Here is a 17,832-nt window from a genome sequence, read left to right as displayed (position 1 = left end):
TAGGGGAAAGTTTCATGAGCAAAGTCTGAACAAAGAAACTACACGTTATAGGTGAAAAGAGAACACTTCTGTTTGTGTGTTAATTGTGAAATTTTACTCAGTCTTGCTGGAAATCACTGCAAACATGTATGGGTATAGGGGGTGACTACATATACCTGTATAGGTTTACCTGTATATGTAGCATTAAAATTAGTCCAACATTTCTATTTCTAGTCACATTTGGAATATGACAGCATTTCAAGAGCCGGATAAGGTAAATTATTTACAAATATGACGTGTTGTAGAATATATTGGAATAGAAAAAAATGCAGCCATTAATATTCATGAGGAATCTAGCCATTTGTCTTCTACAACGAAATGTCTGATTACATGATTGTGGGGTTGATGAACTTATGTATATGACCATCAATCAAATTATCATATGAGTATTCTCCTGGTACTCTCATTTTAAGTACAGATACATTTGACCTCAAATTGTAATTTGTTCTTGATAATAAAAATAAGGAGCAAATAAATTAGCCCAACTATGATTGAGAACACAAGCACTTCTTTAATAACGTCAATGTTTTACCCACTCATATTAATACCACAAAATGATGCATTGAAAGACATCAATATGGGATCAGGGCAATACAGGAATTGGGTCAAATGATAAAACTCAAGGAAATGTACTCAATTACACACTCCATGTTGTACATGTAGAAGTGCAAATATTTGAGTACGCACAATACATAGAGATTAGTGTAAAATCAATGCAGAAACATGTGTTTCAATACAAACAAAAACATGATGAGGAGTGCAATATACATGTATATAACAGAAATTAATTAGATAATAGAGGGGGATTAGGAATTTTACAGTATACAGTGTACACCATTTAATTGCTTCATGTATGTGAACATGTACCACACAATGAAAAAATAAAGTTTAATATAAATAGCTCTTCACCATGAACAAAGATCCAAAGAAAACCAAAAGCACAAGAAATAATAAAGTATACATAGCTTGATATTACAGTATGGACCATTTGAGCATGATATATCCATTACCTGGTAAGTCAAAATGGAAGTTAACAAAATGGTAGTAACAAAAAACAACCCACAAAACATTCATGACGACAAGAAAAGAGTTCATGCAATGCCAACGTATCCACTAAATTCAATACCAGTCCTGATGACTTGTTCAGCAGAATAATACTTTCAGACTGGCGAGCCTGCAAAATATCTAAATTGATCCACAAAACCTGCACTTTCACAAGCAAACAAATGCATAGACGTCTAGACGAATACAAAAAAAGCAGCATACAATTTGTTTCATGCAAACATGAATTTATATTGCAGGAGTACAAAATGATGATGAGACAATAAACAAAATAGCCAGGAGGGGAAATGAGATAGTCAGACCTCGATCTCTACAATTTCTTTTCATAAGTCCGTCCAGACACTAGTTTACATAATCATCTCTGATAGTAGAAAACAAAGATTCGATCTTGTTTCTTATCCATATATAATATCATAAAGAAAATACAAAGATACTCGGGCATGAATCATAATTAGTACGCTGTTGGAAATGAACTAAATGTTGATGTTTATAACATATTTTCCCCTCATAAAATTGATTTCAGTCCAGCAAGGGATTTGCACTCTCAAGATAACCAATATCACCAAAGATTCCATTTATCAAAACGAAGGTTTATTTGCCAATGGTGGTGCACTCTCCACTGCTATTTGAAACATACACATGTAAGAAGGCTGCCTTTTCATGCAGCCCTGGATGGAAGCCGGAAAGGATGGCATTTGCAGAAATTCTTTCATAGGGCCTGTTATCATTAGCCTGAAATTGAAGACTGAATTGATTCTTGTGTGGGGTAATTGGCCTGATCAGTCCCTTTTGGCTCTAGACAGACGATAATAGGGACTTTTAGATTCGCACGAAGACAATAGGTCTATGCTACGATCGACGTCCTTTTAAAGCACTGCCTTGAATTGAAGTACCACGTATCAGTCCACGCAAATCTAAAAATCCCTATTATACATTGAAGTACAAGCTAATTTCTTGTACAAGCTAATTTCTTGAGCTAGCGTGCATTGCTTGATTCAAGGACAGGGAATTTCAAAACTTAAACATTTTTCTCAAACAGTCTGATTGGTCTAATATCTTGTTCAAGGGTAATGGTAACGTAGCTACATCTATCTGCAAGCATAGCCACAATAAAAAGAGAGGATCAACCTGTAGCATTCAATAGGCAATTTGCAACAGCTGTAATCTCTAATTTAATTTCACAGCAAGAAGATCTGCATGGTTTTTCATTAAATGTATTACGTACTGTAGTTAAAATTTATGATTGGGAGGGGGGGGGGGGGGAGTACTCACATTTTTAAGACACACTGGGATGTGCCGCTCTAATAGGTTGCTATATTTGACAAAAAATCCCTATTCATGGATCCCATGTTTAACCCCAAAAATAACTAACCATGCATCCGTTTTTCCATAATTTCTCAAATTATTCATGCGAACATGTGAACATGCGAACCCGAAAATGGTAAAAAATGGTCTTTATTTGGATAAAAATCCCCCAATCGGATACCTTTTTCTTGGACTGCACACCCCTGTCCAAACCGAAACTGAGTACCCCCCCCCCCCCCCCCCCCCCCGGGACTATCCCATATCTGTTCCAACATATGAAATGACTAAAATTTGAGATTTGCATAGACTTATAGTGATCTCATATTTCAATTTCACACATTCACAACTTCCTTACTATTGGTCTGATTCATTTCAAACTTTTGCCATTCTGTTTCTGTTACATTTGAGCATGATATACAGTGTACACCCATCAAGTCAAAATGGAAGTTTACAAAGTGGTAGTAACAAGAAAACAACCCACAAAACATTCATATAGATAATGACGACAAGAACAGAGCTCATGCAATGCTAAAATATCCACTATAAATTCAATACCAGTCCTGATGACAGTTCCAGCAGAATATTTTTAGACTGGCGAGCCTGCAAAATAGCTGATCCAAAAAACTTTCACAAGCAGACAAATGCATTATAGACGAATAAAAAAAGCAGCTTGTAGTTAGTTTCATGCAAACATGAATTTATATAGCAGGAGTACAAAAGAATGATGAGAAAATACAAAAAAATCAGCGGCAGGGGAAATGAGATAGTCAGACTTGTAGTACTATTGGTCCGATTCATTTCAAACTTTTGCCATTCTGTTTCTGTTATTTTCTGCTTTCATGCAAATCAACTTATTACAACTTTACAAGGGTTGGATTGCCCTTTAACTACATGTATGATTGTTAGACATGTAAATGACCTTTTTGCTATACTCTGTCAGAAGTTTCTATTAGTAGTATTGGTTTTCCCCTTGTGTGAAAAGACCCCAGTCAAGGACCTGTAATTACCCCTGCTTGCCTGCTGGCTGCAGTCTAGTATGAATGTTTCTTAGATGTACTTTAATTGTTTCTTTACATGTCAGTGATCATGCTGTACATGTATGTCCCTTTCGTTTGCCATGCTACATGTACAGTAGTAGTTAATCTTTACGCATTTTCTTTTTTATGTAGGTAAATGTGGTCTTGCATTTTGCAGTTTTAAAAAAAAAAAGAGTTCTTGCCGGGGCCTTGCCCTTGGTTGGTTTCTTTCTATTTCTCTTTAACATACTTTTTCAAAAAAGAGGGAGAGGGGCTCGAGCCCCTTGAGCGCTCTCCGGCAGTAACCATGTTTTTTAACGGCGATTTGATATGTGATTCAAGCTTCAAAAAATCGCTTGAACGCACCCGAACACTACATCCTTGCAGCTGTCAATGGAGTTATCATACGCACATCTATGACGAGCCTTTGGTGAAATGTTACTGTTGCAGCAGTAATTTGAGAAGTGAACGTACTGAGAGTACAAGTGCCAGGTGAGAGACAAGTGCCAGGTGATAGAAGTACAGGCAGACATTCAATATACCTACACCACTAGTGTAGTCTCAATATCAATCAATAAAAGTTCAAATCAATGTACAATGCATGCATGTCTCGTACACTATACACTACAAGCTACAGTACATATCAGAATAATGCCCTACTGGCTCGATTTGAGGAGAATAATGTGGGTGGGATATTTGTGAGTGATTGTGTACATGTATGTGAGTGATATATTATAATCAAATATATGGCTGCAGAAAAAGTATGGACATCAAAATATATTGTCTAAAAATCAGCAGGCAGAACCTTTACTAAATATAGCTTTATCAATATATCCAAAAAAGTTTCATTTGAATCAATAGAACTTTCTACATTAGATTTTTCGAGGTATGAAGGGAAAAGGGGTATGAAGGGGGAAGGGGTATGAAGGGGGAAGGGGGAAGGGGTATGAAGGGGGAAGGGGTATGAAGGGGGAAGGGGGAAGGGGTAAGGGGTATGAAGGGGGAAGGGGTATGAAGGGGGAAGGGGGAAGGGGTATGAAGGGGGAAGGGGGAAGGGGGAAGGGGTATGAAGGGGGAAGGGGTATGAAGGGGGAAGGGGTATGAAGGGGGAAGGGGTATGAAGGGGGAAGGGGGAAGGGGTATGAAGGGGGAAGGGGTATGAAGGGGGAAGGGGTATGAAGGGGGAAGGGGGAAGGGGTAAGGGGTATGAAGGGGGAAGGGGTATGAAGGGGGAAGGGGGAAGGGGTATGAAGGGGGAAGGGGGAAGGGGGAAGAGGTATGAAGGGGGAAGGGGTATGACGGGGGAAGGGGTATGAAGGGGGAAGGGGTATGAAGGGGGAAGGGGGAAGGGGTATGAAGGGGGAAGGGGGAAGGGGGAAGGGGTATGAAGGGGGAAGGGGGAAGGGGTATGAAGGGGGAAGGGGTATGAAGGGGGAAGGGGTATGAAGGGGGAAGGGGTATGAAGGGGGAAGGGGTATGAAGGGGGAAGGGGTATGAAGGGGGAAGGGGTATGAAGGGGGAAGGGGGAAGGGGGAAGGGGTATGAAGGGGGAAGGGGTATGAAGGGGGAAGGGGGAAGGGGTATGAAGGGGGAAGGGGGAAGGGGGAAGGGGTATGAAGGGGGAAGGGGGAAGGGGTATGAAGGGGGAAGGGGTATGAAGGGGGAAGGGGTATGAAGGGGGAAGGGGTATGAAGGGGGAAGGGGTATGAAGGGGGAAGGGGTATGAAGGGGGAAGGGGTATGAAGGGGGAAGGGGGAAGGGGTATGAAGGGGGAAGGGGAAGGGGAAGGGGTATGAAGGGGGAAGGGGTATGAAGGGGGAAGGGGGAAGGGGTATGAAGGGGGAAGGGGTATGAAGTGGGAAGGGGTATGAAGGGGGAAGGGGTATGAAGGGAAAAGGGGTATGAAGGGGAAGGGGTCTCCTTCCTTATTTACCGCAGTGCCTCAATAAGAGATGGACTTCACACCAATTTATTCCATCTATTCAGTCTAACCTTCTTATCACAGTTTAAAACATATTTTTCTCTGGAATTCCTTATTTGTCTCAATAAACTGACCAAAACAATACTAGGAATTACCCATCATATTGTGATATTGAAAAACTAGTGAGAGGCAAAAGGCGAACTGAATCACTGCATAGACCTACCAGGTCTAGATCTATGATCACTGTAACCTTTAATAATTGGGTCTCTCCTCTCAGTATAACTTATTGGGGCATGGGGGTGTGCATGTGGACCCACAACACCAGGGTTTACCCCTACTCTTATACAAATAGTGCAGTGTAAAGGTGTAACATGTAAAGGCGGTGACTCTCCTCTACAAGGGGCCTCCATTTAATGTCCTATTCGGGGGATGGATTGAGTGTTTTCCACTTAACATACATTGTAGCCTGCGTCTATGCGTCTACAGGGGAGAGGAGCGCAGGCTTCAGTCATCTGCCCGGGTTGGATTCGAACCCACGATCTTTAGTTGGACAGGTAGATGCTTTACCGACTGAGCCAACATACGCGTCTCCTGATTAAAGGTACCTATAAAGTTTTGGTATGGGGTCATTAATTTCGTTTAAATGAACATATTGGAAGCATATGCGATCCTACAATATTCAGTTATCATTGTCGCGGTTGAAATCGAGTCTAAAGTTATGAAATTGTAAATAATAAACTTTTTATGTTGTATAGCTCCCTCTAAAGGTCAAGATATTAATTAAGCTACATGTATATGTTTCATGACTAAAATTGACCAATTAGCTATTCCCGTTTGGAAATTATCACAACTACATATTCTGAGATTTTCATGGTCGCAGCTACATGTACATACCATTGTACGGCCGCAGGCGCTAGATTTGAAATTTGTCAAAATTTACCGGGAGCACCTGTAAATTTTTATATTCAATTTTTCTCGAAAGCAGAAGTGTTTTAGGGGCTACATGTAAATTTTCTAGTGCTTATAATATATCCACAGGGGCATCCAAAGATATCAGAATTGTAAAGAATCACTATCCACCAAATTTTCAAAATTTCCCAAAACTTTGTATTACCTTTAATGCCTTAAACAATACTCTATAGAAAAGCTTGAAAAAGTTTTTTTTTTTAATCTAATTTCTAAAATATAAGACTCACAATATGATTGCACTGCATACACCTGTACATGTTTATCCTATCCCCATATGTACCTGAATAATTATATTTTTACACAAGGAATTCTAGTATACATGTACATGCATGTATTGACAACATGAAACTGACAATACCAGTTTACATTGTGGCCATTTATTGTAAGTGGGATGAGAGTTTATATGGTCTGAATATAACAACACATACATGCAAAGTATTTTAATATTTATAAGACTGATATGACATTGTTATGATGTAATTAAGTTAGTTTCTACATGTTATGCCCAACATGCATGAAAATGAGTCTGGTGGTTACCGATGTACATAAATGAAGAATGAAATATTAATTTGTGCTTTTAGTTGGTTTCCTACTTTCACAAAGATTGAAAACAAAATAAATCCAAACTGGCTAACAAGTACCATTATTTCAATTTTTCTTTTTCTTCTCCATTAATATGGAGATATTTTAGTTTCACAATGAATATCTGACTAGCAGGTTGATTTTCATGTATTATATTCAATTCTTGAGTCTACTTTACATTTTACATTGATTTCACAAAATATTCCACAAAAAGGAAATTGAAAAATAGATTAATTAATATCAGCTTACAGGTATCTTTATTGACTTCTTACATGTAGTAGCATTTTCAGAGCTCATTTTATTCCGTGACAAGCTAGTCATGGCCGAATCATAATTATTTGAGTATTCTAGTGCTCAATAACTTGCACTGCACTAAATCTGATAATAAAACATGCTGACTGCCCATCCAAGCACAGAACTGTTTACTATTTTTGACATATTAGTTAGTATTCTTAAACCAAGGATAATAAAGTACCATACCAAACCTGCATGCAACAATGAAAACAAAAGGGTAAACCTCTAAATTTGAAAAGTAGTCTGAATAGTTCATTAAGATAAAAATAAACTGTTCATAAATCTAGTGGCACAGAAATGTTTAAAGTAACTTAGACCTACACTGACAATATAAGAAGCCATTTTCAACTTACCAATGGTGGTGACTACAGTCCCTGAGAAGAAGAAAGAGCTACTGAAGTCCCAATTTGAAGGACTGGTCTTGTTGCCTTCCAAGGTGACTCCGCTGTTCCTAGCCTTGATCAAGCCCAGGGTGAAGTTCCGCAGTGTATCCTCCGTCAGGCAGGGATAGTCAGCGAGTAACTGATCACGGATGGACACAAGGTCCAACCGAACGCTGTCTTCATTCTCTTGTTCCAGAAAGTGGAACACGACAGCGCCGAGGAGGAGGTAGATGAAGAGCAGAAGCGTAAGGATGAAGAGTCGAAGTCCATTCATTGTCCTTGCACAAGTGGATTGCTTCTCAGCAATGCTATTCTATCAAAATATTCAAATCTTACTTAATTCAGTGTCCGCAGAAAGGGCTATTGTCTCAATTGATCCCAGGGGACTGATGCCGAACAGCATGCAGAATAAAATTTCTTTACTGATCTTCACACACTTCTAACAATGAAAAATCATGTTGCTTTCAATCCAGATAATTGAAGCTATGTACAGATATGGATAGAACATCCAAGGGTGGCGTGGAACATTTTCAATAAACTACAAATGCTGCAAGGCAATGGCTTCCTTTCATCGTAGCTAGCCGCTCCTGATATTACTTGCAAAACAGTCTGTCATTTGTATTATGATATCTTGTACGTAAACTATGTTCAGCCAAATCTGGCGAGTAACAGATGGAGCCCAATATCAGTTGCTGGTATACAATGTTCTGTTATGTGTATGTGTAACCACACAGAACTGGTGCGGTGGTCGTGCAGGTATTGGTTGATCACAAGGATGCCTTGATGATAAGTGTGTCCAGGCTTATCATCTAGAGAGAAAAAGAGAGAAGAAGAAAGTGATATCATTGTCAATCCAGAAAAAGTTAGCACTTTATCAATAACTAATCCCCAGGAATCGTTAAAGTCAACAAGTTACAGTGTAATTTGACAATGTGATATTTTTTTAAATAATAAAAATGAATAATCTTAATCAACCATTGGTTGGCTGGGGTCAAAATACCATATAGACACCTGACAAGTGACAATGATACTGAAGAGAAAACAATTTTACTTGTAAACACATTACAGAAACAAACACTATACAAGTCAATTTTTTATATTTTTAAAATGCAGCATATTTTTCACAACCAGAATTTGCTAAAAAACTCTAAGACCCATATTCTACTAAGATTTAAATCTAAAGCTGTGTTTAGGCTCTTGTCCTAAACTGAGTTTAACAAAGGAAGTTAGTCAGAGGTCTAAGTTTTCTTTTGACTTTAAACCCAGGTTCAGGTTTATCTGGATAAGTGGAACATGGACAATATCGTCATCACTCGTGCATCGAGAACCGTTACGCTATACGTACATTGTAGATAAATAGATTAAAATGTAAAATTCACTTCTATTGACTATCTTGAGTAACTTTCTTTCAGTGAATTCAATATTGGAAAACACAGTGAAGTTTGCACTTTTAGTAAATTGCACTGACCTTCATCCTAAGATTTAGGCGATATCAATCAATCCCATCTAATATCTACACGATAGGCAAGCTCTTTCTGATTTCTCATCAGGACAGATAAACAAAAGATTTAGCCGATTCCCATCCAATCTTACCATCATATGATAACTCCTCTAAAGTACACATATATCAAGACACATGAGATACAAAAACGGGTTGCAATAGAGAAGAAAAACACTCCTTTATAATAATCCCTATCATGAATCATGATTTACAATGACCTTTAAAAGTGCAGATCATAACCTTGCAAATCATACTCAATATATTTCCTTAGGTATCTTATGCCCAATAGGCCTGTCTCCATTAGCTCGAGTTTGCCAAATAACCCGCTATTCCCAGACTCAGGATATTATCCCAAAGCTCAAAATTGCGTCTTCACAAGACCAATACGATCATCACAAACTAGCTCGGACGGGCGCAAATTAGCCCGCTATTTCCCAAATAGTGGGATATTTTGGAAACAAGACCAACATTTCTCAGTATATGTGGTAGAGAAAATATCCCGCTAATTGCAACTGCGGGCTGATGAGGACGCAAATTAAATGGCTAATTTGCGATCAGGATAGTTATAATACATATAGCTGGTTATTTGGCAACTTGAACTCGAGCTGATGAAAGCAGGCCTAATGATACATACAATTTTACTGACAATGCTTCTCAAGGAGACTGCAGAGTTGTAGAATATTTAAAATGTAAATATCTATCCCTCAAATAGCAATTCAGTTAAAGAACCTTTAGGTTATACCTCTTAACAATGTGAGGTCTTACACCATGCTTCTCATGCAGAGATACCTAACACTGCTTGGACAGCAAAAAGGTGTCTCAATTTGCAGCCTGTATTGAATATCTCACATCACAAGGTCAGGAAAACATTTGTACTTTAAAACTAAATGATAATCATGTTGTGGATGCTTTGGAGAGAAAACATGAGATTGAGTATCTGGTTGATTTGTATTGTATATGGTCGGGTATTCACTCAAACTGGTTAAAAAGGAAACATCTAATTTAGTGGTAGCACAAATGAAACAAACATCGAATTTGCATGAGAAAATGTGTTACTAGTGATATGTACGAATGTATACAATTTATGAAACTCGAGGTTGCTTTGGTGAGCGAATGGAAATTGCAAGTAAGAGGATACCATACCGTAACTCATTAAACCAATCGAAAGAAGATCCTGAATCAGGTTACCCTTCGATCTGTCCCGGACATTGATCTAATTGGCTGATGTCCAAATTGGTGGTTTATTGTCAGAGTGGAATAAAGTAGATTTTACCATGACTTTATACAGGTAGTCCTAGTAGAATACATGTTGTTCTCAACAAAAGTACATGTTACATGCATGTACATGTATGTACAGGCTAGCCTATCATAATGAAGCCCTGAATACTGATTGATAGCTAGCAATCATTGAGAGTCCTGTAATCAATAACGTGATAATTGACAACTAGTAGCACTCTCACATGTACTTAATAGATACTGCATGACAGAAACAAAATTTAAAGGGCAATCCAAACCTTGGAATAAGTTCTTTTGAATGAAAGCAAATAAATCAGAAGGGCGAAAGTTTGAAATAAATTGGACCCAAAATAATCTGCAATTTTGTCAGTGGATTGTGACAGATAACTCTCCCTTTAGTTGTGTAAAAAAAAATATCACTAATTTCTGTTTTTCTTTTTCCTTCACCCTTGGGGCACTGTACATCACAGGTCCTCTAGAAAGTTGACATTTGAATCATTTTGTGTGTATGAACAAATGGGAAAGTTGTCTGCCACTACGTACATCACAGAGAAATTACAGATTCAGTCAATTTGAAGTGCCCATATCTATAGTGATTGCAACTTTCATAAATTCATTACTTTCTCATTTCTTGTCTGATTTCATTCAAACATTCACCAGTAGGCTTCTCGAAAAAAAAAATTCTAGAGTAATTTGCGATCAAGTTTGGAATACCCTTTAAATTAGGATAAAATATATGAGAGTTATCCTTTCACACAACGAGGTGATGTACAAATTAAGTCACGCATTAGTAGAATATATCATCTGTTTGGACTTTGGACTGAGCCAGAAGGGCGTTAACTGATTTTAACTATGTGTTAAAGGTACTAAGTCCCTTTTTCAGCCAACCTCAAATTCTGTAGAACTGTAGTCATTATTTTCCCACTTGAAGACATTTTCAAGCCCCACCTTTTTTAGGGAAGTTCTAAATAAGTATTATCTTTCAAATGCAGTTGGAATTTAACTTTTTCATTTTTTTGGCCTGCAAATGGGACATAGTACCTTTAAAGCATATGAGTTAATGCCCTTCTGGCTCTGAACAGATGATATGCAAAATCAAAATAGATTCTACATACCATGTGTAAGTATTGAATGAGTAAATTATATACCTGCCATTTCCCATATTGTTGATCTTTAGAACCAGCAAATGTGGTACAGTTTGGTTTATTTTTTAATTTTTGTTATACACGTTTTTAAATAATTTTCTGACTCATGGTTGAATAGTAACTGTACCATTTAAGATCAGCTTAAAAACATAAAATATAAACAAATTTGTAACATGTATTTTTCTCTCACTGAACAGGCCATATCACTGGCTGGCAACCGGAAAACCGCTCCATAATAAGCACTCATCCATCACAAGCAAAAACAATTGTGTAATTACTGTAAGCATGTATGATGCTTCTATTGGTTTCAGAGTCATTGGCAAAATACAAATGAGTGGAAGACATTTTAGCTTTGGAAAGCTCCAAAGGGTCTCTGGTAATAAAAAAAAAGAAGCAAATCCCACAAAGAGATCCCTTGAACAAAAACTGACAAAAATTACTACAGTACATGGTAACTGCAAGAAAATAAGTTAAATCAATAGCCATCTACATGTATGATCATCATCTTGCCTACTGTACTTAATACCTATTAGGCACTTTTAGATTTGCACGTTGACAAAGTGGACTGCTACGTGGGACGTCCCTTTAAGGCACTGTAACATCCTTTTAAAGGCACACTGTCCTACTTGTAGCTACTTGCTCCCTCTATATAGAAAACTTCCCAAATCGGTGCCTGTTGGTCCCCCATGATCCTCTTTTTCTTATGTTACATGAGAGCTGAGTTAATGAGATAGCCACCTGTCACAATGACCTCGATGGCTCACTGGGTGGTCTAATCCCTTCTAGCTGAAGTAGTAACGCCTCCCTTTAAGACACTGTGACATCCTTTCAAGGCACTGCCAGTGCCTTGAAAGGATGTCTGTCACACATAGCAGTCCACTATGACGTGCAAATCTAAAAGTCCCTATTGTTTAGGGGGAGGAATGAAAAGATCATCACTCCTTGAACAATATGTATCAATTACAGATTTATATGCCCATGATCATGATCAAACCAGGAACTAAGAATGACCTTAATTGAAGTGTCAAATGTCACTGGAAGAAGGGCAGAAGGCTTTATGTTTTCGTTCCAAATTTTGTAATGTGCCAAGGTAAAGAAATACCAGCATTTGAAAAGTGAGCAATGTCCACGTTCTGTAAAGAAAACTGGAAGAAACACGCCATAAAATCCTGGCACTGCCCGAATTCAAACATTAAACAGCAAACTCAAGGCTGAACTCACCTACTTGTGTAATCACTAAAAGCACTGATACTACATGTATATGGCAACTTCTGCATTGCAATTCTAGCTTGTCCAAACAGCAAATCTGAGGCTTTAATTCCAATCAACCACCTACGTGTAAGAAAGAAAGAGTACCATATCTGTGCACCAATCATCAAGCTGCCATCCTTGGCAAACAAAAACCATCGCAGAGTCACATCCTATCGGCACTCATCTGGCTTATAAATTGTCGAAGCAAAGTGGCAGTAAGTGCAGCAGACAGCTACTGATCGGTCACTAGCGCATTGCCACCGTTCTCTGCTTGGTGTTGATCAGACAAGCAGATCAATATCTAGCAGTGGATGGCCTGTATCAACCAATCAGAGCAAGGCAAAGTCTGATGGTGGGAACTTCCTTCTGACAGACTTAAAGGAAAAGGCTACCCTTATAATATTAATCGCTCTGTAGAATAATCAATATATCAATTAATAATTTGATTAAACTGACTCCGTTAAAAACAAAAAACATGAACAATTAATTAAGATCCTTTAGATAACAGCTTTCAGAATTGGTGTTTATGCATTAAAGCTGTGCACAACAGTGTAATGAGGTACCCGAGTACACTCCCAGGCTTACAAGCGAATACTTGAATATTCGGACGCCATGTTTTTTAATAATTTTTTTTTTAAATTTTAAATTTTGCCACCACCATACTTTTGGAGCAGTACATTGTGTATCCCAGTTCTGTCGCCGAAAACGCATGCAATTTTTTACTTCAGGTTGCAGCTGAAGGCGCCAATGATATAATAATAATAACAGTAAACAATGCTGTTTTAAAAACCAAAGATGGCAGAATTTCCTACAAGTCCAAACAGAAATCCAGACATTTGGTTCCCAGTTTCTGAGTGGTGAGTTTGACAGGGCTTGAGTTGGGAAACATTTTTACCAACGGCACCATGCCAGCGCCCGAGAAATCGTACCCGAGTAGTTGTCAACCGTGCGGGTACTCGAGCATTCGACTACACGTCGCAGCCCTATTATGCATTAATAAAATATTGCTTTTTGAAAGTTGTTCAAAACAAATATACGGTGCAAGTACATGGGAGAGAACCCCCAAATGATTCAGCTCTGATAAGATTTAAAAGAGCAACTTGTTTACAAAGATGCAATCAAAGTATAAATGTATAAGTCCGAGGGATAGAAATCTAACTTAGATCTGAACCACTCAACCTAAATCGTGTCATACAATGTTCAGCTTGTTTTACCAAAATAAGTATGTACTGTAGAAACTTAATTTGTTGTCTGTTTGGAGACAAAAGGGCATTAACTCATAACATTACACACGAGTTAAAGGTAAAGACCAGTTATGGTCATGCGATTGCATTGTGAAAGAAACGTTGTGGAATCGATCAGAAAAGGTTGATCATCTAGCATCTAGCATCTGCAAGGTTCTGGAATCATCAAAATGATAAGAAATTCGGCCCATTCTCCGTAAAGTTACAAGCACTATACACAGAAAGATGTATATGGGACTACCCTATATCTCTCACAGTCCATGAGAGAAACAAATTTACCAAATATATGAATTAGTATGCGGTTTCCCGGCAAATTTTGTATCATCATGTATTAGTCAAAACATATTCTTTCACATGATTGGTAATGAGAGCTTCCTTTTCATTTTTTGAAATTGGGGCGTTTCCAATACTGGCCTTTACCTTTAACACGATTCTAGCTCTAAACATACAATTGCATGATGTTTCCTGGCATGGAAATGTACCATAAGAGATCACTTTCATGACAAACTATCAGTTTCTGTTCCCTTGAGAAGGCTTTAATCTGGCAGTTTATCTATAATCTATATAATGATATGGCTATTAAAAAAACTACATGTAATATAAAATATCACCCTTCATGACAAATTATTAGTTCTCATGAAATTTCAATTTGTTGGTTGTTTACAATGCATCAATTTTCAGGCATGACTATCTAAAGATTCACCACATTAGATCACATTCCATGGCGATGTATTTCTCATGAGAAGGTTTTAATTTGTTAATTATTCACCAATTTTATTGGATGAATATTCAAATATACATTTTTAAATATAATTTTTCAGACAAACCATATGTTATCATAATAATTTGTTATTATTCATTAAATGTGAGGACTAAATTTGTTGTTCACATGCGTGACACATTTTTACTGAAGATGAATTGACAAATGTACCGGAACGGTGTATATGATATTGAATTAAAAATGTACCCATAACAATTTTGGATTCGATTTTCAGGCAATGCTTGAAATCAAATCAAAACCCTATACATCAAACTTTAGGATAGATTTCAGGACCATGCTATCAGTAAAATAAAAAGGAAATAATCTTGTTCTTGAAAAGCACTACTCACATGAAGTGCAATGATTAGACCGATGTGCACAAACCAGAGTAGGTAAAGAAGTAAGAAATATGAAACAGTTAAATGTAAATGGGACAGGAGAAAGTACATGTACATGTACTGTGTGTCCAGTGAGGCATGCCCATCCACTTTTCCATTTCTGTGCAATTAGAATTTTTTGCAGGTACTATTAATTTAGAATTAAAGAAAGACAATAGCTCACCATAACAGAAGTAGTATAAGCCCATCATTCTAATTATAAAAAGGATGAAAGCCTGTTCCACCCTCAACATGATACTTGACTGCGCATATCCAAAATTTATCTCACATTTTAATATCTAATTATAGTTAATTCTGGGACAATATATATCTATATAATGATATGGCTATTAAAAAAACTACATGTAATATAAAATATCACCCTTCATGACAAATTATTAGTTCTCATCAGATTTCAATTTGTTGGTTGTTTACAATGCATCAATTTTCAGGCATGACTATCTAAAGATTCACCACATTAGATCACATTCCATGGCCATGTATTTCTCATGAGAAGGTTTTAATTTGTTAATTATTCACCAATTTTATTGGATGAATATTCAAATATACATTTTTAAATATAATTTTTCAGACAAACCATATGTTATCATAATAATTTGTTATTATTCATTAAATGTGAGGACTAAATTTGTTGTTCACATGCGTGACACATTTTTACTGAAGATGAATTGACAAATGTACTGGAACGGTGTATATGATATTGAATTAAGAATGTACCCATAACAATTTTGGATTCGATTTTCAGGCAATGCTTGAAATCAAATCAAAACCCTATACATCAAACTTTAGGATAGATTTCAGGACCATGCTATCAGTAAAATAAAAAGGAAATAATCTTGTTCTTGAAAAGCACTACTCACATGAAGTGCAATGATTAGACCGATGTGCACAAACCAGAGTAGGTAAAGAAGTAAGAAATATGAAACAGTTAAATGTAAATGGGACAGGAGAAAGTACATGTACATGTACTGTGTGTCCAGTGAGGCATGCCCATCCACTTTTCCATTTCTGTGCAATTAGAATTTTTTGCAGGTACTATTAATTTAGAATTAAAGAAAGACAATAGCTCACCATAACAGAAGTAGTATAAGCCCATCATTCTAATTATAAAAAGGATGAAAGCCTGTTCCACCCTCAGCATGATACTTGACTGCGCATATCCAAAATTTATCTCACATTTTAATATCTAATTATAGTTAATTCTGGGACAATATATATCTATATAATGATATGGCTATTAAAAAAACTACATGTAATATAAAATATCACCCTTCATGACAAATTCAGGGTGCTACAAGAATTTTTTTCACCACTTGCCCTGTCGGGCAAGTGGGTTTTCAATTTACTTGCCCAAACAATATTTCCACTTGCCCAAAACTTTAAAGCGAAAAAGGACTCGAGGTTAAAGCATTTATTATCTCGTAATGATAAGTTAGTGTTTTAGATAGCAAATTAATGCACATACATGTACAGTGTAACTGTACTGAATAATAACCTAATATGTCAAAGAAAATGGTCAACAAAGGATGGTTGAAGGTTTAAAAAACGCATTTTATTGATTCTCCATAAATAATCAGATTCACATGAATCTCGGCAAGGTAGAATGGTTCAAGCAGGTTTAAGTTTTTAATATTCAGTCATGTAAAAAAGCATAATGACCCTGTTGTAAAAAATATGATACAAACATGTCATTAATGGTAGCCACATGTACCATGGTGCAACATCACATGTGTGTCTGTGCAAGCCGCTGTCATTTGGAAACGTAGGCTAATTTTCAGCTGTTAATAATTTGGGTCAACTCTTCCATCAAGAAACGTCATGTAAATAATGGGTAATCAACTATTTTAAATAAAGTACGGACATTTTTATTTCATCATTCACTGCTATAAATATCATGCCAAAATTTGTAAATTCTTACTAAATAATAATATTGAAGATATTTTACGATAAATCTCGGATAAGTATGCGAAAACTAGACTAAACAACGTCGCTAAAACCATGAAAACAAAACAACAACGGCTTATATTCTGGGGGTCTCGATACTATTATCAAAATGACTCGCTCGGTCGGATCTTGAGACCGCAGTAATAAATTGAAAAACGAGACAAAAACATTCATCTGATTTATATGAGCAGCGAGTTTTAAATAATATGTTCACAATCATTAACAGTCATTATGAATAAATATCAAACATTTGACTTTTTGTACTTACTAGAAAATCCCTGTTGTTTATTCCATTCCGATTCGCACGTGTTCATTTCCCTAGATTAATGACGTCATATTTGGCGTGATTCAACCAATCGGCAATCAGAGAATAGCAAAGGCCTGTCGGTGCGGCCTGCAGAGCTAGAGAGAGAGAGCGCGAATAAGCTCGCAGCTGGTACGATCGCGCTAGCTGTCTCTAGCTAGCTCACGGCCGGCCGTGCGTGGAGGCGGAGCGGCATTCATGGCTTGAAGTGTCACTGTTGCATGCGCGCTGAGCTAGCTGAGCTGGCTAGCTGTCTGTGAAGTTTTTTCGAAATCGGAACGATCGCTTTTTTGCTTCTGGATTTTGACGACGGGTAAGAAGTTGACGGGTGAATGGTAGAGTTCTTGGACACTAGGAAATTACTGTAAAAGTATCACTTGCCCGAATCGGGCAAGTGATAATTTGATTTACTTGCCCGACGGCTCAATTTGGTTGCCCCGGGACGTCGCCGTCGGGCAAGCGGGTTTGTCGCGCCCTG

At 37.4% G+C, this 17,832-nt stretch overlaps 1 protein-coding gene across 3 annotated transcripts in view; it reads right to left on the bottom strand.

Annotated features, from left to right (window-relative positions):
• Positions 1-17,832, bottom strand: part of LOC590684 (potassium channel subfamily K member 16) — a 39,736-nt gene that overhangs the window by 3,255 nt on the left and 18,649 nt on the right. Inside the window, exons 2-3 of one of the 3 annotated variants that reach the window (XM_011684143.2) lie at positions 12,675-12,785; positions 7,542-8,380 (exon numbers count right to left, since the gene is read on the bottom strand). In XM_011684143.2, the coding sequence (XP_011682445.2) occupies positions 7,542-7,845 (304 nt within the window). In that variant the 5' untranslated portion in view covers positions 7,846-8,380; positions 12,675-12,785. Of the gene's footprint in view, positions 1-7,541; positions 8,381-12,674; positions 12,978-17,832 lie in introns of those variants that run through there. The other 2 variants (XM_011684142.2, XM_011684141.2) reach the window with 2 other exon arrangements.

This window comes from Strongylocentrotus purpuratus, unplaced genomic scaffold, assembly GCF_000002235.5.
Source record: "Strongylocentrotus purpuratus isolate Spur 01 unplaced genomic scaffold, Spur_5.0 spur5_scaffold_5, whole genome shotgun sequence".
NCBI classification, from domain to species: Eukaryota; Metazoa; Echinodermata; class Echinoidea; order Camarodonta; family Strongylocentrotidae; genus Strongylocentrotus; species Strongylocentrotus purpuratus.
The sequence above is the reverse complement of the archived record's forward strand: the minus strand, read 5'-3'. Positions and strand labels throughout refer to the sequence as shown.